This window comes from Simochromis diagramma, unplaced genomic scaffold (genome assembly GCF_900408965.1).
Source record: "Simochromis diagramma unplaced genomic scaffold, fSimDia1.1 OVJJ01000171.1, whole genome shotgun sequence".
NCBI lineage: Eukaryota > Metazoa > Chordata > Actinopteri > Cichliformes > Cichlidae > Simochromis > Simochromis diagramma.
In genome coordinates, this window is record NW_024387222.1 from 517304 (window position 1) to 541043 (window position 23740).

At 42.6% G+C, this 23740-nt stretch overlaps 1 protein-coding gene across 2 annotated transcripts in view; it reads left to right on the plus strand.

The window, feature by feature from the left end:
- LOC120746560 (collagen alpha-1(XIV) chain-like) overlaps positions 1-23740 on the plus strand; it is a 160301-nt gene that overhangs the window by 64248 nt on the left and 72313 nt on the right. For both annotated transcript variants that reach the window (XM_040051980.1, XM_040051981.1), the window contains 8 exons: positions 2709-2854; positions 6854-6983; positions 13407-13546; positions 13774-13900; positions 13991-14130; positions 15002-15134; positions 15342-15386; positions 16669-16814. In XM_040051980.1, coding sequence (XP_039907914.1) covers positions 2709-2854; positions 6854-6983; positions 13407-13546; positions 13774-13900; positions 13991-14130; positions 15002-15134; positions 15342-15386; positions 16669-16814 — 1007 coding nt within the window. The remainder of the gene's footprint in view (positions 1-2708; positions 2855-6853; positions 6984-13406; positions 13547-13773; positions 13901-13990; positions 14131-15001; positions 15135-15341; positions 15387-16668; positions 16815-23740) is intronic.

Genomic DNA, 23740 nt, shown 5'->3' on the forward strand with positions numbered 1-23740 from the left:
TATTGGCGTCTTCATTGAGACATGTTGAAGCTAACAGTAATGAAGCTCTGCTAATGCTAGCAAACCTGGTGCAGTCACCTTGCAGTCCTGTTGCCTTTGAGTTGGGGACCAGGTCTGCGACCAGTCATAGTCAGTTTTTTCATGCATTAGTTCAGTATTGAGTGGAAATGAATGCAGTATGTTTGTGAAATTACAAACCTGTTACTACCTACATACACAGAAAGCCACACTAACTCTTTATACAAAGTTTTGTCAGAACCTCACAGATTTTAAACAATCTGTGGTTAGCACTGTTGTCCCACAGCAAGAAGGTCCTGAGTTCAGTTCCACCATCAGGCCGGGTCTTTCTGTGTGGAGTTTGCATGTTCTCCCCGTGTTTGCGTGGGTTCCCTCCGGGTACTCCGGCTTCCTCCCACCGTCCAACGACATGCAGCTTGTGGGGATAGGTTTAATTGGTTAATCCAAATTGCCACTAGGTGTGAATGTGAGTGCGAATGGTTGTGTGTTGGCCCTGCGACAGACTGGCGACCTGTCCAGGGTGTACCCCGCCTCTCGCCCTATGACAGCTGGGATAGGCTCCAGCGCCCCCCGCGACCCTGAGAAGGATAAGCGGAAGAGAATGGATGGATTCAGAATTTCGTCTACAAACAGTTACACAGTTTAGCAGTTTCATTGTAAAATTATGCAGGGACTAGGCAGCCGTGCTTTTATGAAGAGATGTAAGCAGAATGCAGCCAGTTGGCAATCAGCTGAGTCGAGTCTTGAGTTGCAACGTGACATCTTGTGGCGAAGTTGCGCTCATCGCTCATCGTTACAGACTGAGACTGACTGTAATGTGTCAGCAGTTTATTTGCATCTATGATCGAGATGTGATTACCTGCAAAAACCGGTGAATGTGTCTGAGAGCGACTGCAGTTCCTTTGAGTCAGACTGCAGTTGTTTGGAGACGGGTTCCCTCCCACTAAGAGGCCTGAGCCATCGCCAGTGGTTGAGGGTGTTTCACATTCAGGTGAACGTTTGGTGACCGTGACTACTTCAAATTGTTCAAAGTGCTCCAAAAGGCATCGCCAGCACAAACACAGGTCAGGGATGAGATGAATTCATGAATACATTTTTAATTAATGAATGAATTTTTCATATTTCTGTTGTAACTTGGCTTGATAGCGATTGATTCACTTTTGGATTGAGTCTCAAGCGGCCGTTTGAAGAACTGTGAAAACCACACGATGAAGATTTACCTCTAAATGTTGCAGAGGCAAATGAACAATGTCCATTTGAGCCTCATTTAAGAATTAAGTCCCAAATGAGGGATCTGAACTCTTCATTTTTCCCAGCATGCACCTCTTCTATTATTCACTATCGCTCTCTGTCTTAAATGGCAACCGTTGAAGTTGAGGTCACCTCCAAGACAGTCTTCCCCGGGGATCTTTCATTGTGCTGTTAATTCTCTGCATCAAACCATTTCTGCTTCTGTGCAGTAGAAATGTGTTCTTGCTCACACTGAAGAGAAAGACTCAGTGTTAACCTGCAGAGCTTTTAATCATTTATTTATTGCTTTAATTTTGCTTTGAAGAAACTGACAGGACCGAGATGAACAACACACCTTTGGTCTTTTCACTCAATTCCAATGAAGCCAATTTATGACTGTTGAGTTGCAGCATCCGTAATAGCAGTGATAGAGCAGCAGACATGTGTTGTACTACAAAGGAAAACAGTGAATTTGGGCCATAAAAGCTACACAGGTGTTTCATTATTTATTCGTGGCCCGATCCTCCTCTGACAGGATGCCTGTGGCGAGCTCTAATTCTGGTGGTATTGCCCGAGGCCTCGTGCTGACATGTGTACCCCGAGCCAGAGCCTGGCTGGATTCTCTGACCTTCTCGACCTGGCGTTCGCTGACGAATGACAGGGGATTCCTCCCTGTTGGTCGAGGATGAATGCAAAGTCACAAGTTGACCTTGTAGCAAAGTTAATGTGCTGTGGCTGTTTGCTGGAAGCTGCCACTTCTGCCCTGCTGCACTGTCTGGTTAAGGCAGCAAATTAAACATGATGCTAGGTACTAATTGATTTGGGGGTTTGAGCAGAGTGTGGTACAAAAGTGGAACATTTATCAAAGCAATAAGTGAGGACTTTGCTCGTGCTGTCCGACTCTCTGAAATATATTCGATTTCATGAAACCAGACCTCCATTTCAATCACATCAACTGCTTGACTTAAAATACACTGTGGTGGTTTGCAGAGGCAAAACTACATCACGTCGGCCGTTGGCCCAAAGCTTGAGGACCTGGTTGTAAATCTCATTAGTCTCTTTTCTAGTTAAAGCTGGTTTGGCTCATTGCCGTGCAGGACAATGACCTCTGAATAACTGCTGTTTTTAACAACCCTGACATTGTGCATTACTGTTTAAAATACATCAAAGAAGATTTGGATTTCTGTTTAATCATGCATGAACTTACAAGACCTAATTTACTTCTATTGCTGCCGGAGAGCCGTAGGATAACGAATTCCTTAGAATTTAGAAAAGAGCGAGTTTTCTATGAAATGTGAATTTTCAGGACTTGTCTGGCCCAAAAGAGTCGAAGGTTAGTGTAAAAGTGCCAGATTACTGTTTTAGGTAAGATTTAATCAGCTACACTTCCTTATTGTTTAAAAGTAAATGTGTCAAAGGAAGAAACGCCGTCATCCAAACCCTGTGCTTGTGTCCGACAGTGGCCCTGCCCACGGTGAACAACCTGGAGTTGTTTGATATTACTCACAGCACTATGCGGGTCCGCTGGAGGGCCGTCGCTGGGGCTTCTGGGTACATGATCCTGTACGCCCCGCTGACTGAAGAGGACGCTTCAGATGAGAAGGAGGTGAGGAGTGTGCTCGTGTGCAATGAGAGTAAATGTGAGGCAAAGAATGAGCTGTATGATGCAGAGCAGGGTGCTCCCTGCTGGGCGCCAGCTCCTTTTCCAAAACAATGTTTCCTCAGATTTCTTTACATCACACAACGTTCCTCACAGGCCTACTTTAAACTCTGATCCAAGTAAAATATCTCCTACTTTATGTCGTTTTAAAAGCCATTCAAATATAGTGTTCAAAACTTTGTGAAAGTAACTGAACTCCTGTGCTGCCTTGTCCAGTTGCCCTCATCAATTAGTCCATATTTCAAAAAACGAGACGCCAAAATGTTGACAAAGAGACTTTAATCAGGCTGTAATCAATCTGAGTGGTAAGCAAAGACTGTGTTAGTGTGGCTGAAAAATGTGGTTTTTAATATGTGCCAGTGTGAGTATTTGACATCTTACAACTCAGCATTGTTTATCGGAAAAACATGAGCTGAATTCTTGATGTTGAGACTGATGATGGAAAAAACAAACGACTCCGCTGCTCCAGGTCATTGTGCTCACCTGATGCGCCGCTCTCAGGCTTGGACACATCATCCAATGAAGGCTGCTCTCTGGTCACCAGCTCTCATCAGCAGAGTATTTCAACATGAGAGGCAGCAGTGATGGAAGAGTTGATATTTGCTCTTTGTCGAAGTTTGAAGTCTAAGTGCGAGCAGTCAGAACAAGACGTCCACCCAGACAGGAAGTGGTCCTGTGGTGCAGGCGGCGACCCTGGAGGAGGTTCAACCAACTTTACTTCAGGCATTTTTAATCAAACAGAGTAACCGTACTGTATGACTGCACATCGTATACTTTATAGAAGCAGAATTCTGGATGTGCACTTTTCATATTGTCCTCCATGTTAACTCCAACACTGTTAGAGTTAACATGGATGTCATTATGGTTTGATATGTGATGAACAGTCTTTTGTTAGAGTGAACATGAATAGAAAAACTTGAACTATAACTTCAAATACCTGCAGGTTTGAGCGGAAGAAACTTTGGCCTGAATGTAATCAGCAGCTCAGGATCTCACAATTTAACTTTTTGACTTTGGAGAAAAATCACAGGATATCGTTGGACATTTGCATAACAAAGACTTTCTGCGCCTGTTGACTTTTGTCTGTGGTTTTGCTTCTTGTTTGGTATTTTTGTCTTCGGCGTTCGCAGGAATTCCACCTAAATTTGCTTTGAAATAATCTATTAAAGACAGTGACTGTCGGAGCTGACAGACTGCTAATTTGCATTCAGCTGAATAAAGTTGACCTTCTTAGATGTCTTTGTAATTATAATTGAGTTGCTTCAAAGTAAACGTCTGCTTTCATGTGCTGTTTCTGTTATTTTTCTTCATATTCTGTATGTTTGACTACTTTGTACTATGAGTCTCAGGAAGGAAGCAAAGGAAGGGGGATAGAAGGAAACGGCCAAAAACATGTACCAGAAATATCAGATAATATTAGAGAAAGTGTGGCAGGAGAGAGTTTTTAATTCACTCTAATAAACAGATCCTGAGCCACCTTTCAGTGTCCCCACCATGCAGGAGTCAAAAAAGTGCAGCCACCCTCTGAGTCACAGTAATATATCTTTAAAAACTGTGACCAATTAGAGGACAAAACACAACCAAAGCATCAATTACACCTTAAAGACTGAATAACACTTCAAAGTGAAACAGGCACGCATACAAAGACCAGCACTGATTGGAAAGAAGACATTAAAAGCAAACAGCAGGACAGACTGGAACATGGGGATCTTTTGCAGGTAAATTCAGCAGTTAAGGAAGACGAGGCATTTAAAGGAGAGGAGGAGAGGTATGAAGGGCACAGGCAGCCGTCCTTATCCCTCCTTCTCCCATTAGACCTCATTATGCCTACCGTCACATTCCCCTCCAGGCAGAAAGCAATAAAAACAATTTAGGAAGGAATTTGGAATCAGGATGGATGCTTTCCAGCGGTGAGGATAAGCCTGGCTCTGAGGCACTCCGTCAGAGCCCAGGCTTGGCTGGCTCGTCCTCGTGTGGCTTCCACTTATGGGCCGTGCGGGGACTTGTCTGGGCCAAAGCCAGCCTCAAATCCAGCCCAGTTTGACTGGAAAAGTGCTTTCATTCAAACAGGGACCCAGTGTAGGTCTGCACAGATTGAACCCGAGGGAGAGAAAGGACGAGCACAAATGTGAACAAGAGGTAGATCTTACAGCAGGATGTGACTCCAACGGTCCCCGAAGCTGCTAAATGTGTCCACGCCAAACAAACACAGCAGTAACACGAATGTGGTGCACGTAACAAAAGGGCCTTCTTGTCGAGCAAGAAATGCTTCAGCTAATGTACATCGGCCCGGGTCCAACCCTACACCCACATCTAGCACCGCTCCAAACCTACTAGCTTTAACTGGAGGTGAGTGATGAAGCCAACTCAGAGTCCACACCGATGCAGACTCCACCTGCTTTGAGTCAGGAACGGAGGAAACTCCACACAGCACAAATATAACTGTGGTTCTAAGAAGGGTTGGACTCTGCTGGGTAAATGAAAGCAAAGGGACGAGATGATGTTTAAAGGCGGTGATAGAGAATAATGTGGTGTTTCAACAGGAGCAAAGGGGCAGTGACCTTTATTTAAGTAAAATTCCACGTAAATCCATTTTGATTGTTGATGGTTATGTAGGTCATGTGCGCTTCAGAAAAGGAAACTGTATTTCCTTCCTCTGCACAGACAAGAAACAGGGTTACGAAATTCCTCCTGTGTGCCAAGCTACTTAGAAAATGTATGACCTGAAGTCTTTTACGGTGTTTATCACAGAAAACAGACAAAATGAAAAAAGTCAGCAGATTAAATAGGTCACATTCTACTAAAAACACAAAACATGCTTTAATACCCCTCCTGTAATGATGGGAGACGCTCATATCAAACAGAGACAGAATTTGAAGTGGTAAGATGTGGACATGCAGCAGCTCTGGCTTCAATCTACATTAGTTGGTCTTCAAAGAAGAGGATCTAAAATCGCTGCACCAAGTCTTTGTAAAGGAATAAGGATTTTTTAAGGATGCAGAGTCGCTTTGATAGAATCCAAGAATAAAAATATGAAGTGAGAAACAAGCAGAGTTGGTCCTCTTTAAGCCATCCTATCTGATTGCAGCAGCTCTGATTCTGATTGAAATTCCTACTTCAGTGTGAGAAAGGCAGGGGCGTCCCAAAGCTCGGCGGTTAGAGTCTATTCAGAAAATTGTCTCAGGATAAAAAGAGATAAAGCCTTTAGTTATTTAGCTCTGTTACATCTTAGGCCAATAGATAAGGTGGAAATATTCTTAAATGAGGTAAAAACTAAAAAAACCTGTGAAAGTATTAACAGTAGTTATTGATCACGTTGAACCTTCTGGCTGATTGTTCCTGTTGTACGTTGTAGTTCTCTAAGGAAACAACAAAAGCCATTTGTTGTATTATGTCTGCATCCAGTGTATGTTTGGCAGAATAAGCGATGGTAAAGTTGAATATTTGTGTGCGCGCTGTGCAAGCAGCTGCAGACTGGTTGAGTTCTGTGTTGGCGATTGAGATGAAACAAATCGGCCTCTGTGGGGACAGAAAGGTCTGTTTCAGCTACGCAGACAAGCTCCAGCTGCAAAGCAGAAAACAGCCGATGTTTTTCTCACATTTTAAAATCGACCACTGCGGTCCTGCAAACACAGTTTCATCATCTTCCTTTGTTCTGAGTTTCAGCTCAGTAGATGTGGGACATACTACAAGAGCCTGATTGGCCCCTCCTGCTTAATGTAAAAGGAAGATCTCCATATTCAGAACTCATCTCATGCAATCACACTTTAATTCTCTGCTTGCCTGGACGAGACTGCTGATGATAGAAGAGTAGACGTGCAGAGAGATGAGTAACAGGGCGGATAAACGACTGCATGAAATCCACTGACAAGACAGAGATTTAAAGGATCTACTAGAAAGTCTCTGCGTCTTTGCTAAATGCACATACCTGCTGTGTGTGCGCAGGTGAAGGTGGATGACTCGGTGACTGAGGTGGAGCTGGAAGGATTGACTCCAGCTACTGAGTACACAGTGACAGTTTACGCCATGTACGGAGAGGAAGCCAGTGACCCCATGACCAGCCAGCAGACCACATGTAAGTCTAACATGCAAAACACTCCCACCATCAAATATTTCTTTGATCTGTTGTTAGCAGCCAATACATGAAGAATGAAGCCAAAATCTTCAGTTCGCCAAAGATTCTCATGTCTCATGTCTCAAGTATCTGTTTAAGGCTTAAACTTGAGCATCACTCGAGCCACAGGCCCAGCCCGGCTCTCTGCTCGGTGCCACCTTAGCTAACAGGCGGTGGTCCTCATGGCCACTATTTGTGTTTTTGGTGCCATTAGTAGCTTTTTAATGGAATTATCTGATACCTGAACATGGATTATTATGTGGCCGATTGGTGTAATAAAGTTGTTGTATTTTCTGTTAATGTTATTTAGATGATTAACATTCATAATAATAATCAAACAAGTTTTCTAGGATTTGCTAATAACACTGTTAGGTCTCCAGAACATTGTCAAGCTTTGGCTGAACCTTCAAAACAGGCGTCCAAACCAATCAGTAATGACAGCGTGGCTACATTTATGCTTTATATACAGTCTGTGGTGACCATGCAGACTTCACTGGTTGGACTTGTCCTGTTGGCAGCCATTAAACTTTGGCTGATTCTTGACTGAACGACATGGATCCACCTCAAACTCTGGCTGAAAAATAAAGTGTTGATCTGATCACCAGAGTTATGTAACGACAATGTTGACGTCATCCAGGTCACACAAATATCAGCATCACAGTTTAGGAGCTTCAAGTGTAAAGAGTTGTGCCTGCATAAACAATTTCAGTCAATATTTAAGCATGCAAATATTTTTTTTAAAGACACAAGCCTTCACAAATATTCCACGAGGGCTTTGTAATCCTTCACACACTACAGCCGGATACGGTTTAAAAATGAGGCGCAGGCACACAGTTTTCACAAAGTGTCCTCATCTTCTTTTAATGTCCTGGGAGTTGAGATCTGAAAGAAAGGCAAACTGGTCCTCTCAGAAATGGAAATAAAAGGCCGCACATATGCTTTACTAACTGTTGGTGAAATTCAATTTCATTAAATCCCCGACAGATTGTGTGACCCTTTGAACTCGAGTCACTGCTATTCTCATCTCTGAAAGCAGCCGGCACATTTTTCATTTTCCTCAGGACGTTAACTGTCAGCTGTCTGATCAGGAGGAAACCACATCTCCAAGCACTTAAACCTACATCCTCCATGTACAAACCTCCAAACCCTTTATCAGCTAATTTCTTTCATTATCTTTTTTATGTGTTTTCTAATCAGAAGGATCAGCTGCCGCAGACATATTTGCTTTTCATTTGCTGAGTGTTTGCTCATAGTTTCTTCCCAGACGGCTGCAGCGTGCTGAAGTCCTGTCCCAACACGTATCCTGCTCCTGACAAACTAGCAGCCAGCAATGCCAAACTCTCTACATGGCGCCAACTTTGATTCCCTTATTCCAGCTATTTTCTGCACCTCGCTGTCATTCTGTAGAGTTTTGATGAGAGTAACTCAGCGCTCCGCCCACCCTAAATCCCCACCGTGCTCACTAATTAACATTTTATGAAGTCTCCTTTAAGGTTTGAGGCCTGCGGCTTTAAGTCAGGGCATGTTTATGTCTTTACGGTGTGTGTAAGGCTTTGGATGCGGGTCAGAAGAGGACACAAAATACATTTTCATAATAAAATAACTTTTATTGTTCCATGCAGGCAGGACTTAATGCCCTTGAATGAAGATGGGACACATTAAGTTTTGGTCATCGTCTTTGTATCGGCCCCGTTCCCTGAAATATTCCTTCTGCATTATAAAAACGAGGTTCCTCGTTAGCTGCACACCACATGATGCAAATGACGGTCGTGATGTGCTTTTCATTCAACGAGCTTGTTCGTATTCATTCAGTCTGCCTCTCTGTGTCATCAGAGGCCTCTCATCCCTCATTTCCTCTCGTCATTTAACTGTCGTTTCTTCCATTGTTAAGACAAAATGTGCTTTAATGATCATTGCAGTGAAACGAGGCCGTTGCACATGCAAATGGGTTGGATTTCTTTTTCTTTGAAGGAGCATGATGGAGATTAAAGATAAAGACTCATAAAAATCAGACTACAGAGAGCTTTGCACATCTTCCCACTTTGCGGTTTTACAACCAGAAGCAGGTCGTGAGGCCACAGAATGCAGATTTGATTTTGAATTGTTTTTTTTCATTGGTTGTTTGTTATTTAACTGTAGCTCTAAGTGTGTGCGCTTGCAGAGGTTATACATGTCATGAGAGACTTGCAAACACTTGATCCCTTTTATATAAGAAAGGATTTAAAACAAAAAGGGTTTTTTTCAATAATTTAGCTACAATAAAAAAACTGAATATTCTTCTGTGGAAATGGGACACTCAGAAACAAGAACTGCACTACAGAAGCTGACAGATGTTTGAAGGTTTCTTGTGCTTCCCACACAACTTTTTAATGACATGCAAATCTCCAGTTTGACTTGGCCAGTCTGTATCCGTCCATTTTCCTTTTTTTGTTTGTTTGAGGGTTTTTTGGGGCTATTTTCTCATTGGTCCCCTTTAGCTCTCAGAGACATGGCTTCACTTTGTCTTCAAGCATTCTTGGACATGATGTGGTGTGATGCAGAATTCAATTACTAATCACACTGTGCTCTTCAAGCTGCCCCATCATTGAAGCAATGAGGCAACCCCAAACCACGGCCGTTGTATCACTGTTATGGGATTTTACTGTATTGATAGATTTTCTTTTGCCTATTCCATCTGTGGTCTTTATTTTCTCCACAACACATTGTTTCAAAAGGCCTGGTGTTTAACTGTGTGTTCTCTGAAAAATGTCAACTTTCTTTTTGGACAGCAGGACCTTTTTTGTTGTTGCTGGCTTGATTCCAATGCATTTATGTGCAGGCACATTCATATTGTAAAAGCTCACATTCTGATGCCAACAGTTATTTGCAGATGCCGTTGTAAAACACTGGGGTTCTTAAATATGTCTCTTTGCCTCAGACGGTGTGTTGCTGGAAGTAAGTGAGACTGTGTTAGCTTTATGGACAGAAGATGTAGGCATAGACTGAATGTTTTCTGCTTTGGTGCCCTGAGGAGCTTATTACTGCTCTTCGCAGAAGCTGGAGTTCTTCTGGCTTCATCGGGCAGTGACCTCCGCCTTGCACTGGATCAACTTACAGTCGAAAGAGAAGTAGCTGGGATGAGAATTAATTAGCACTTCCAAGGCTGATACCATGGTTCTCACCCTGAAAAGGGAGTTCCCACTCCAGGTCGGAGAAGAGTCGCCATCCCGAATGGAGGAGTTTAACTATTTCAGGGTCTTGTTCATGAGTGAGGCGAGAGATTGACAGAAAGATTGCAGCAATGTTAATGGTGATGCAGAGGCTTTCTTGGTCTGCTGTGGCAAAGAGGGACCTGAGCATGAAAGTCAAGCTGTTGCTTTGCCAGTCAAGCTATGTCCCTACCCTCACCTGTGGCCACGAGCTCAAGGTAGTGACTGAAAGAATGAAATTGTGGATACAAGAGACAGACAACAGGGTGTCCTGGGTGTCCCTTAGAAATGTGCTAAGTGGCTCGGTCAGGTGCTCGGAGTAGAGCCACTAGTCCTCCAAATTGAAAGGAGTCAGTTAAGGTGGTTCGGACATTTGGTCAGGATGCCTAGAAAATTTCTAGGTGAGTTTTTTTGGCCATGTCCATCAAAGCTCTAGAGCAGGGGTGGGAAACTCCAGGCCTCAAGGGCCAGTGTCCTGCAGGTTTTAGACGTGTCCTTGAGCCAACACAGCTGATTTAAATTGTTAACTGACCTCCTCATGTCTTGAAGTTCTCCAGAGGCCTGGTAATAAACTAAATTTGATTCAGGTGTGTTAATCCAGGGTGATATCTAAAACCTGCAGGACACCGGCCTGGAGTTCCCCACCCCTGGTCCAGAGCCACATGGCTTTGACCTTGGTACGATGATACTACATACTCAAAAGTGAGCAAAACAGCAGAACCTTGATGTCAGAGCTTTAAATAAGATGGGTTCCACTAGGGCTGGGCGATATGGCCTAAAATCCATATCACGGTATAATTTGAGGCATGTGCAGTAACGATATATTCTTTTCTTCCTTATAACATATTTTAAATAATATAAGGCACACTTAAAATCCTTTAATTTTCTCAAAATTCGACAGTGTTCCTTATGTTTGAATTCTGGTTGAGCTCACTGACCTCGAACCAATTTTATGTGGTACAGGGCGCATAGAAATCTGTCAAAAAATGTTTTAGTATGACTTTGGTAAGCTATGAAGGCGCACCGCTTGATGGATTGTTGGAGCATTACGGCTACCGTAGGAGCCTTGGAGTAATCTGGGTCCAAAACTCCGTCGACTTCAGGTTCCAAAGTCAAACTGTCTAAATTTTTTCATCTTTAATAAAATGATCAGTGTTGCTGCTTTACCAGGTGTAACAATTAAGTTTAACATCCAGACATCTATGAAAATAGAATTTATTAAATTCAACGGAGTTAGAAGTTAGCAGGAAGTTAGCTCTCTAGTTTCCACCTAAACATGATGTAGCATGTTCTGACTGAGAGATTTCTGAAAAAATTCAAACGTACAGCTCTGTTATCACTTCCAACATAAATGAAGACAGAAAACTAAACAGCAGTGACGTTTGTAAGGTTACTGAAGTTGGGACTAGCTGGTATATAATGATGTGCTACGTGATCGCTAGCAAAACAGCTACGTTAGCATAACATTAGCACAGTGAAGCTGGAGGATGAATGCTGGACAAAAGTTAACGTGAGGGTTCCTGATGGTTAGGGACAAATGCAATCGCATGGCAGGATGCTGTAAACGGACCAAACTTCAGTCAGGAGAACAACTGAGATAATCCATCCACAATACGAAGTTAGTCATTAATATACTGCAACAACATGGGAATAGAGCAGCTGCAAGAGAATTCAGCATTAATGAATCAATGGTAGGGAAGTGGAGGAAGCGCAGGTTTTGGCTTTCCCCATATTCCAAAAGTGCTTCGTCTCTTTGCCATTACTGCCGCCCGCAAAATTTGCAGATGATATTGTTTGCAGCCGCTGCAATGCTTTCAACCAAAACAGGCGCAGCTGGATGACACCATCAACATGCTATCGCGGTAGAGCTGTATAGTCAAAATCTCTACTGTTGGCCAAATTTATACCATTTATACCACCCACCCCTAGGTTCCACCTTTCACTGCCTGATCTGGAACCCCTAATTAAATTAAAGGAGCACACTTTTCCTGTATTGGTGATCTGCTTAATGAAACTTCATCAGAGCTGTTATAATAATGTTGAAAGCTCTGATTGGCTGAGCTGTCAATTAAAACAACACTAGAGTTATGTAGGTGTTGAGCAAAGCTGCCAGCTGCAGTGACACCCCTGAGCTGTAGCGTCATCTATATGGTTCTTGTAATACTTTATATGGAAACGTTTGGAAACTTTAGCGACTTACCTGTTGTTAAACTTTTTTAATTTGCGTTTTGCTCATTGCTGTTGTGACCCTGGGATACCCCGCTGCAGTATCTCACTCCCTTCAGCCCACTCTGTATTTCTCTCTGTCTGCTGCTTTGTTTTTAATCTGACCCTCGGTATAATTGAGGTGAAGCACTGGTGGGTACAATCAGAATTATTTTTCTTTTCTTTTGAAGAAAACAGATCAGTGATTCTAAATGTAAAAGTTCCAAAGCTCAGAGAGAATCAGATTCTGCGGCTGAATTTTTAAAGTGAGGGCAGGGGGGGATTTTTTTTAGACCTCCGAGACGGCGAGAAGAAATGAGAAAGAGAGGACGTTTAGGCAGAGCCTGAGGGAGTGCGGTGATGTAATGAGCTTCTGTCCACTTTATAATTAAAAGTAGTGGAGTCCAATAACCCTTGTACAAACCCCCATGAGTGCGAGTGTGAATTAGATAGACCTGCTGTTATCAGGGGTCACGATTTCAGGCCCCTCGTGAAGGCTCGGCTGTGTTTGCGTGTCCACGTATCTGCTGTTGATAAAGAACATAAAGCTGGTTTGTTCTTTCTTCGTCTTTTTGCGATGTATACGTTCAGTTTGAAAAATATTCCATTTCCGAGGCCACACACGCTTCCTTAGTGTTGGATTATAACTATGCTAATATGAGCAACTGGGCAGTTTATATGATTTAAAGTTTTGGAACATTTTCTGAAAGGCACATTTAATAAAGTAGTATGGAGGAACAAAGCTGCCAGTCTCCCAAAGTCAATGCAGGAACGCTAAGTTAAAAAATAAATAAATTAGTGAAGGTAAATAAACAGGTTAATTCATTGGTATACAAATAAAGAATAATAGTATTGCATTATATGTCCAGTAGTCATACTGATTAATATATATTTTGGCTGATTCCATCCTCCATAGGGAGAGGAATTTATAGTCAGTTCACAGCCGTTTCTTTCCAGATGTTGTGTTTATGGTTTGCTTTCTGTCCCTCAGTACCGCTGATCCCAGCGAGGAACCTTCGTTTCTCTGAGGTGGATCACAGCTCTGCCCGGATCACATGGGACTCCGCCTCCAGGAAGGTTAAAGGGTACCGCATCATGTACGTCAAAACCAATGGAGTCCAGACCAATGAGGTGAGGGAACCCTGGAGGACACAGGTCATCAGGCTAGCCCAAACTTGTCAGAGAGGAAGTAGTTACGTGTTCGGAAACTGTCGTTCCTCGATGAAGTTTAACAATTCCAGCAGAGCCTGATCATTGGTCCGGCATCTGTGCACTCTCCGTGCTGCTAATTTCAACATGACAAACAAACCGAGTCGCTTAGGAACAAATGTCATTGGGCTTTGGTCCTGTGTCTTCAGGTGGATGTTGGCCGTGTGACAGCCTGGCTGCTGAAAAACCTGACATCACTGACGGAGTACACTGTCGGTGTGTTTGCCGTCTATGATGAAGGACAAGCTGAGGTTGTGACAGACAGCTTCACCACAAGTAAGAAACTATCATCATTGTAAATAGAGATTGTTATATTCAAAAGTGTTTCTGAAATGGTTTCAACCAGAATTGTTGGTGTTTGTTTAGAAACTGTCCCGGACCCAGTGGACCTGAGGAGCAGTGACATCTCCACGAACAGCTTCAGGGTGTCCTGGGCTCACCCGGCGTCTGATGTGGTGCTTTATCGACTCACCTGGACACCCACCGACGGAGAAGAGAGCAGTGAGGTGTTCACGTGTTTCTTATACGCTTATATGTGTATTTTAAGCTTGGAAGATGAAAGAAAGTCACCTGGAAATCTTATGATTTCTGAAGTGTCATCTCTCAGGATGGAAAACGCTCATTCTTTCAAGTAATTCAGTCCTTAATGACCATTAAAACTCTCGTTATAAAGTTTTAGACTGCTCAATGCTTAAATTAAACACATGTTGGCAGTGTTTCATGTGGCCAAATGGCAGTTTCTACTCTCAGCTCTGTGTAATGTTACAGAGGGAATATCCTTATATGATCATATCACACGAAGCTGACTGTGAGCACAGAAGACTGAACCACCTTCTGTTCTTCTTAAAGGATAAATGGCTTCATCCAGGCAGTGGACAGACTGAGAGGCTGCACCAAACTCCTCAGTCTGACTGTCGCAGAAATAAGGATTATTTTGCATCACCTCCATAAAAATATGGAGCTAGAAATGAGCAGATCGGATCCTTTGAAACACTAACGAGCACTAACGAACGAAGCTGCTCCCGCCAGCACAGTCAGGTTTAATAACTGTGTGCTGACTTTGTCGCAGTCATTGTTGACTGGCAGCGTCTTTGAACCTGATAAACACCAATCAAATGATTTCATTAAGATATGAGAAGAAGTGCACGTGACAGCAGATAAAAGCCAACTTTGTCACTCCAGTGAGTCTCTGAGAGATAATGTGGGCGTCACCGGCCTTTGTATGTCTTCTGATCTTTGTCTTAACTGATGGTGACTTTGCTTTTATGTACTCTGCAGAAAGAGGTTTTATCAGGAAACTCTTAGAATGAAACATTTTGGAACATCTTTTTCTGTCACCTGTCTGTCTAAAGCAGATTTGTTGTCCTGCTGTTTCAGGTTTTGGTGAATGGGAATATCAACACGTACCTGATAAAGGAACTCACCCCCTCGACAGAGTACGAAGTCCTCCTCGCCGCCATTTACGGGAATGAGCTGGAGAGTGATGAGGTGATCCTCGTGGAGTCCACCGGTAAATTTATTGTTACAAAACCTCAGATTTCTTCACACTTTCATGTTTGTTGTGTTTATTAATGAGACTGTTTGTCGTCTTTCTGTTATTATTCTCTGATTTTATTCTGTAAACCGCTCAGAGGAATCAGACATCAAAGGATCCTTTAAACTTTCTGAATTAATGGATCAGTCGCATCAGTGACATGTTTCTGCATTTGATTTTCAGCTGAAAAAACAACCACCATTGCCACGACAACCACCACCGTAGCAGGTAATTAATCCCGGGATGAATTTGGATCTTTTTTTCTCTTCTCTCCATCGTCTGCGTTTTACTTCATCCTTCATCAACTCTGTCATCCTAAGACTTTCATTTCTCACTTGACTTCTTTCCACCAACGTGTTGCTGAGGTTTAATGTAGAAACAGTTCACTGGTACTGGTGCCACCGGCTACTGGTGAAAATGGGAAACACTGCCTGGTTGTTGGCTGAGACTGGTTAATGAAACGCACTGAGGCAGCGTTTGTGGTCCTGTGCTGATGAAGAACATGAGTAATAGATGCCTTTGAACTGTTGGTGTGTTTTTATCAGCTCTAACTTGCATGAAACGAGGGATTTTCATCAATCAGCAGCCCTGTAAGTGCATGTGGAACTGCAGACTAACGAGTGCTCATGGGAATTCTTTAGGCAACAGAAATCTTTCAGGATCTGTCGAATAATGACTCAGAATTTCAAACTCTGGCAGTTTTCATTTCTCCACGCAGTACGTGTGCCTGAAGATCTTTTTTTTTTTTTTTTACTGTAGTAACCAATTAGCTTTTAAATGTGAAACACATATTTTTCATGAATTTGAAATTTTCCAGACTAAATAAGAAAAACCAAACTGTTACCTATGGGTGCAGTTTGGATCCAGTGCAGCTACTCAGTATCGATTATTTAGTCAGATTGACAGAGTAAAGCTGCAGATATGAAGTAAATGTCTGGTTCTTTCTAGCCTGGCACAGGACAGAGACACGTAAATGCAAACCAGCCGAAGTCGTCTCAGTTTGGATTTCGGGAAGCAAGAAATCTCGACAGGATGGAGAGCAGTTATTGTCTTTTAGAAATCAGAGAAATAAAGAAAAAAGATAAAGATCATAATATTAGGACTCATGTGAGAACACTGTTTGTGGTTTTGTGTTGAAATGGCAGCACTGGGAAAAAAGTTTCCAAAAATTCGAGCGTGTAAGTGACTATAAATGCTGATGTTATAAGATCAATATTCTGAAACTGTAAATCAGATAAGAAGTTTGCTCCTCCTGTTTCACTGATAGCGTCTGTAAACCTGTTCCTATATTATCAGAGGGAGGGTGCGTTGTTCCGATATGTTCTCCGAAGGAACGTTTCGATATTCCGAAGACACTGATGTGATATGAAAATCTGAGCAAATTAAATGCCAGAATGATGACATTTTGATACCATCGCTTTCTGTGATAGGCTGTGACAGCTTCATGCTTCACTGAGTTGATCTTTGAGTCACTCATCTGCAGCCAGAGTTTCTCTGTCCAACCCTTCAGCTCCTCGGTACGGGGTGAGAAGCATGAAGATCGATGAAGAAACTACGTTCAGCATGCGGGTGTCCTGGCAGCCCGTCGACCCCAGAAATGCTCGACATTATCGACTGAGCTACATTAGTGCGAGGGGAGACCGAGCAGCAGAGACGGTAAGACAGAGAGAGACACTTCATTTCATAATAATTACTTCCAGGTCTGATGCTCGTTTGAACGGTCTTCAGCAATGCCTGCTTTTCATTCCCAGCATCAACACTCAGCAACACTATCTTAGCCTATAGGAGCCGCACATTAATAAAGTCAACAAACAATCAGCCCCAGCACACAAACACCACCTAAAAACAACAGGAAACTGACAGCGATGTGTTTTCCATGCTGATAGAGCCTTCCCCTCTCATTTAAAATAAATGAAAATCCCTTGTGGCAGCCAGCACGACCACATCACCAATTTGCAGAAGTTTAATTTGCAGAACATTTCCAGCCGTAAACTTTACTAAGTCACGTTTGTGTGATTTCTTTGAATACTCTTCAAATTTTATGCTCTGAAAGTCAAACTCCTACAAATTCATACAATGGAACAGACAAAAGAGCATCAGTCTTCAACAGGAGGAGGGTGGGAGATTATTGATGAAGACAATGGCAGGCCCTCAGATTAGAAGTCCTCCTTGGAGAGAAAGTCAGTGCTAGTGAAGTTGATGGCAGGCCTTCAGAGTCTAGTTAAGGGGCAGAGACGAGAGCAGGAAGAGGATAATGATGATGAAAACAGTGGCAGACCTTCAAAGAGTTTTTCTTTTTTTTCAGTGAGGTAGAGAGAGCCTGGCAGCTTCTGCAGTAATGAGCCGAGAGAGAAGGCTTTTATAGAAAACAACACTCGTGCAAAAATATGCCACAGGCGTGCGTGACAATACATCAATAATAGGGTACAATCGTGGCGCCGCGTGCCAGAAATGTCCAAAGGGAGCCAAATATTATTTTTAATAACGAAATATGACATGAAAGTTCGCTCACAGGTTCTGGCTCCGGGTCTCTACCTTAACCCCAGAAACTGTGACTTTTATTGCCAGAACTTGCTTTCATGCCTACAGAGCGACTCATGCGACCCGTCAGGATGTTGGACCAACACTGAGCACAGGCGCAAAATCCCAGCTTGGTTTTTGTCCACTTCCACTTAAATGGCAATTTAATCAAAGGGGGAAAAGGGCATTGATGCTTTCTGCACTCCTGCCACACAGGAAGGACGCAAAAAAAGAAAAACCTCTCAACACTGTGATTTTACCAACAGCACGTGCATGTGGGAAACCTGATGTGGAATATTCCAGGCAAAAGTGTTAGCGACGCCTGGAATCTGGGTGTGTGGGGAGGGGGTGTGCTTTAAAAGATAGTTGTCCTCAGTAATCAGGGTCAAACTTCACGGTTCCTGCTCAACTATTCAAGATGTCTGTCTGGTTCTCGGTGATGAGGAGGGTTTTGACTAAAAGTCCCCGTGAGAAGGACATGTCATGTTTACAGTGTGATTAGTTTTCATGATAAAAGCTGCTTCGAATCCTAATTAAAGACAAACTCCCAGCTTTCCTGTCTTTAAACTCTGCTCACACACACCTTTACATGCATCACAAAGACTTTTTTCTTTTTCATGCTCTCATTGTTTTCTTTCACATTTGTGCAAATCACATTTATTCTGTAATAATTGTCTCTTTGGTGTTAATAAATGTAGAGCATGGCTTCCAAGGTTCTTTGTAATCCTAAGTGGTCGGGTGTTCCCTTTGCCAGGTTAACGAGTGTCAAATATCTCCAGAACCGTCTCATCTTCCTGTGACTTTTGACTTCGCTGGTGTGTGTCGTTGTGTGCTGGTTGTGCTGCCACCGCACCAGAGGCCCACTCTGGACACAGGTCCCGCTTCAGCCTTTTCATCCTGACAATAAAGAGCCACCAGCTGCTCGCACCGGCGGCTTGTTAAATGAGATCTCTTATCAAAGCGCGAACAGCTGTGGCCTCTGTTTGGCAATCCGGTCAGGTTATGAATCACCAAGTGCTGCGCTCAATAGCTACTATTTAGATGTCTATCTGCTGTGGGGGGAGAGAAAAACACCTGCTTTGTTCAAAGTTTCACTCTGTGGTTCTCGGCTGCCAAAGCAGGGCAACGCGCCACCGAAGGAGCGCGTCTCATTTACGTGTTATTGATATGTGGCTCATCCCACTTCATCTTCACTGGTGGAATCTTGTCCTAAAGAGCTAACGTGTAATGTTAGATCTGCAGCTGCAACAAATCATATTATATGTAATTAAATTGTGGATATTAGTGGTTTTGTAACACGATTACAGAACGCTCTGCATCACAGGAACACGCAGCAAAGAAAAGCCAGAAATCAGACTTCCTTGGCCTTTTTGCAACTTTTGAATTATTTATATTATTTAATTATCGCGTGTTTATGTCTTAGATTTTGTCCTGTTCTTCTCTGGCTGATAGAAATATCTGCATTTCCATTGTTATCGTCAAATTTTGACCTCCTGGGCAGAAGCATGAAGCCATCACAGAGGTATTAAGAAGCCAGCTGTCCTTCAGACGGACTCCACAAGTCAGTCTGTCCCCAGTGCCTCCCACATCAAAATGCCCAATTTCCTGACACGGGGAACTGTAGGCAATCAGAGCTCGCCTCCTCTGACTGAAGCCACTGAGTCTGTTGGTGCCTTATGAAGCTTTTTTCATCTGACAAACACTCTGTGGCCTGCTGTCAGATACAGACATCAGGGAGTGAAATGCTAGCGTGTTATTAGTCTGTTACTTAGCTGTAATTAGCAGGTATGATTGTGTTTGTGGTGCACCTGTGCAGTCTGACGGGAACATTTCCAATCCGTACTTTTTGGGTTACAACCTCTAAGGTTGTAACCTGGTCTGGTTCTTTCTTGCTAGACTTGTACTAGAAAATTAATGCACGAATAAATGAAACATTTCTCAGTGCTTAGGTCTCTACAAGCTTATAAATCTAGAAGTTAATGGTTCGGTTCATTCAGATGGCTGTGTCACTGCCATACCAGATGATGGTGTCTACACCATAGCCATGGCGTGACTCAACTCTGAAGCCATCTGTCCACAGGCAGCTGTGATGCTCAACTCATTGAAGCTCCATTATTTCCCTGTGCCGCTTCATTCAGCGTCCAATAAACCAAAGCTGCCGGGCATCAAGAGCAATTCCACCGTGTGCAGGGTTCTGGCTCTCACTGCTCGGGAGCAGATTCTTGTTCCAGGAGGTTAAAAACTGGGGATTAAAAAGTTTAAGGGATCTTTTTCTTAAAAAACTGTAGCTGTCTGTGTGTGACACTCACAGCTATTAGAAAATAATCAATAAATACAGTGTTTTGCACTAAAGCTTTAATTTCTGATCTTTGAGCCATGTCTCAATTGCCGGTTTTAGCTAATGGAAGCCATTTAGGTCTAAACACCATAAGTGTGGTTTCATGAGGGAGAAATCCAAACCCATTTCTTTTTAACTGTGATCTTTGGCATCATTCAGCAGAAATGTCTGTCCCCTAACTGCTCATTTAGTGTGTCTGATCCACTTCCAGTTCTCTGTTTATTTGTTTTTTGTTAATGTTAGGTCTGTTTCGGATATTTAACAGTAAGTGTCTTTGATATATATATATTCTCCAAAGTTATTGCATTTAGCTTCACAAACCTCCAGGATTTGTGCGTCCAGCAGCTACCAGCTGTCAAAAATGTCCTGTAATAAACTGAAGGCTTCTTATGACTTGACCTGAGCTCAAAGTCCTCATCTAAGATTAAAGGTGTTTCTTCTTTAACATCGTCAGTGATGTCGACCACTACTGCAAAGCTAGGCATGTTAACACCAGAGTTTATGAGGATTTCTCCCCAAGTGGCCACTAAAGGAACTGCAGGTTTCTTCTCAGCTTCAGTTTTCAGCCCCCGGAGGTTCCCGCTTGGTTGGCAACATAAGGGATGCGTCCCCACTTGGATCTAGGGCGATTATTTGGATTTATCATAAAAATGATTTAAACAAGACTACTGACAGTTCAACATTATTCATTAGTTTTGTCACACTGACTGGCTGTGGTGTGTTTATGTATTTATTAGGGGTGCAACAAGTTCGATACAGTGCTTTCGGTTTGGTACCCATATGTATCGAACAATACAAAATTTTTTATTTATTTTATCAACTTTTCTTCTGACGATGCTGTCTGTGTTGAGCGCTCGTTGCAACATGGCAACTGCCTCAACGCTACCCGAAATTGAACCTCCCCCACCCTCATTCAGATCTGGCCTTTGGAACCATCTTGGTTTTCATGTGAAGTATGACCCTGAAGGTAAGCGCGTCATGGACTAAAGTAAAACAGTGTGTCGGATGTGCCGCAATGCTCAATTGGTGGGAACTAGTGTGTTAGCGCAGTTAGCTTGTTAAGGTGTTGATGCCGTCCAGCCCCACGCACGGGGCGATCCGCGGTAACTCGTTAACGGAGATTTGCCGCGTTATGGTGTTAATGTCGTTTTAACGAGATTAACGCTGACAGCACTAGTGGGAACACAACGAATATGACTGCACATTTACTCCGACATCATCCTAGTGCAAAGACAAGTGGAAGCAGACAAAAACAACAAGCATGCTACAAACTTTACCCGAGTCATTTAGACAGCCGTTAGCACATGATTCTCCTTATGGGGACCTGATATGTTTAATATGCTGCTGAGAATATAGAAGCGTATAGTATAGCTTTTATTTTGAAAGAGCCATTTCTCTGTAATAAACTCTCTTTTCCAAAGATGAGTGATTTCTCCATCAGATAGATTAATTTATTTTTATTACTTTGTTTCAGCAACATTGAATTTAAAAACTGTACTTTTGAGTTCTTGTGTCATCGCACTCTGACTCTGTCAGCTGTGTGTTTGACTGTCTACCCTGCAGTTTACCTTTAAGCCTCGTTGTTCCAGCGAAGGTGGATCAAACTTAATATTCCAGACCTGCGTGGAGCCTCTGTCAAAACAAGATTGTGTTTCTGGATCACATAAATACTTTATGAGACCGCGTTTGCATTTACAAAGAGGTTGGAGTAAAAAAGGGAGTGCAGCTGGAGGTGGTTTATTCCAACTGTGTGACAGTGTGACAGTTTAGAGACTTGCTGCCTTTTTCATCAGGCTGGGCTGAAATTGATTTGTTAAGGCCCACAGTGCTGCTCTGACTGACACGTATAAGAATTTCTTTCTGTTTTTTTAGAAAGTGGAAGTTTTGCGAATGGAGTCGGGCCAGACTCTACATGCTCAGAATGCAAACTGGCCCAGCAGACAGACAGACAGCAGAGAGAGCTCAACCTTTAAAGATTTCTCCTACGCACAATACAACAATAGCTCTGGTTACCTGGAGCGAAATGAGCTCTGTGTTCAATCATATGTAAAATACAAACATTTCCCTTCACAGAGCCACTTAGAGCATTCACAGCATGCTTTATGCAGATCAAATAACAGACGAGTGTTTCTTAACTGTATCATAAGGCTCGGCTGATATAATATGTCCAGTTTACTGAGAGAAGATTTGGCTTCTTTCTAACCAATAGAATGTGAGGAGCCACTTGAATTTGTCAAGATTTTCTTTTATTATGTTGCCACAACCAGACGACGCCATCCTTTTCAGTTTGCTCCAATTGGATTTGGTTGGAAATTACTGTCATCATACATAAAATATATATATGTGTATCATAGAGTTTAATAACAGAAGGGGGAAGAGTGTGGAAGAGAAGGTGATACTTTAAGATGAGCGGAGGGGAAATGAGCCAGAGGTTTTGGAGAATAAAAACAAAGAGAGCTCCACTGGGTTTCGGATTCAAAGAACAAAAATAAATAATATAAGTCACCATATAAGTATAATTTATGAACAGCAGATGTGGTGAGACAAACAACAGCAGAGAAATCGAGAGAAGCAGAGATGAAGAGAGAGGAAAGATGTCCACGGGGTAAAGAAGCAGATTAGATTGTCTTCAGTGTGAGATCATCAGTTTTAATAAAAGACTCAGCTCGCCCACAGGTGAGGAGGACACCTGGACACAATTAACCTCTGCAGCACTTTGAAACCTCGCAGTCCACTGCAGCCACTCTCCCTCCTTCACCTCTATTAAAAAGGCTAATACTATTTTTTTGCTAGCTCGTGCTTTAGAAATCTTAATTCTCTTTGTTAACTCATTTTTAAATCCGCCCTTGTTAGACTCTAAATCCATGGCTCAGAGGAAGCCAACACATGAGACAGGAGTTCAAAGAATGGAAAATAAAAAATGATAATAAAATATTAACAATAAAAAAAAAACATGTATTTGGAACACAAAGCACAAAAAAGGGAGACGGGAGTCAGAGAGACCAACAAACCCACCGGTGAGCTGTTGGACTGAAGATCAAGCGAAAAAGAAACAAAAACTGGTTTGATTTTAATTTAAAAAACACACGAATTTGATTTAATTTTAAACACATATGACCTGCTAATGTAAACACAGTCGACGTCCCTGCAGCGTTTTACCATAATTCATTCAAAAGTTTTCAGAGTGGGTTTAAAGACTGAATGCAGATACAGAAATGCTACTAAAAACATCAACAAACAGAGGGAAGAATGCAGAATGCTTGAAGACGTTCTCAGTCGCAGTCCGTCACCTCGGTCATGCTGTGAAGGAAGAGGGAGGGTAATGAGAATGATCAAAGAAACAATCATTTAGACGCAAACGCATCTCTGCACGTGGACACAAATTATAATCAAATCACTGAAGACATGCACAAATCTTTTGGGTTTGCAGAAACATCATTTTCCTATTTTTTTTAAAGCAAACTCGAGGTCCTGTTAAATCGAGAAACCTCAGCAGTCACGTTATCCTGCTGTTACATCTGATCTACATGAAGTGATCCTGCAGTGAGCGTATGTGGTGCAACATGATTAAGAAGCAGCTGGAAAAGTCCACACGTTTAATATTACAAAGCAAAACTGGACGATGAGCTGTGGAAACTATCGAGATTAGAAACAAGGAAACGGCAGAGTGCAGTTTCTCTGTTTGACTGGCAGCTGAACTTTGGGAGGTGAAATGTCACATCAG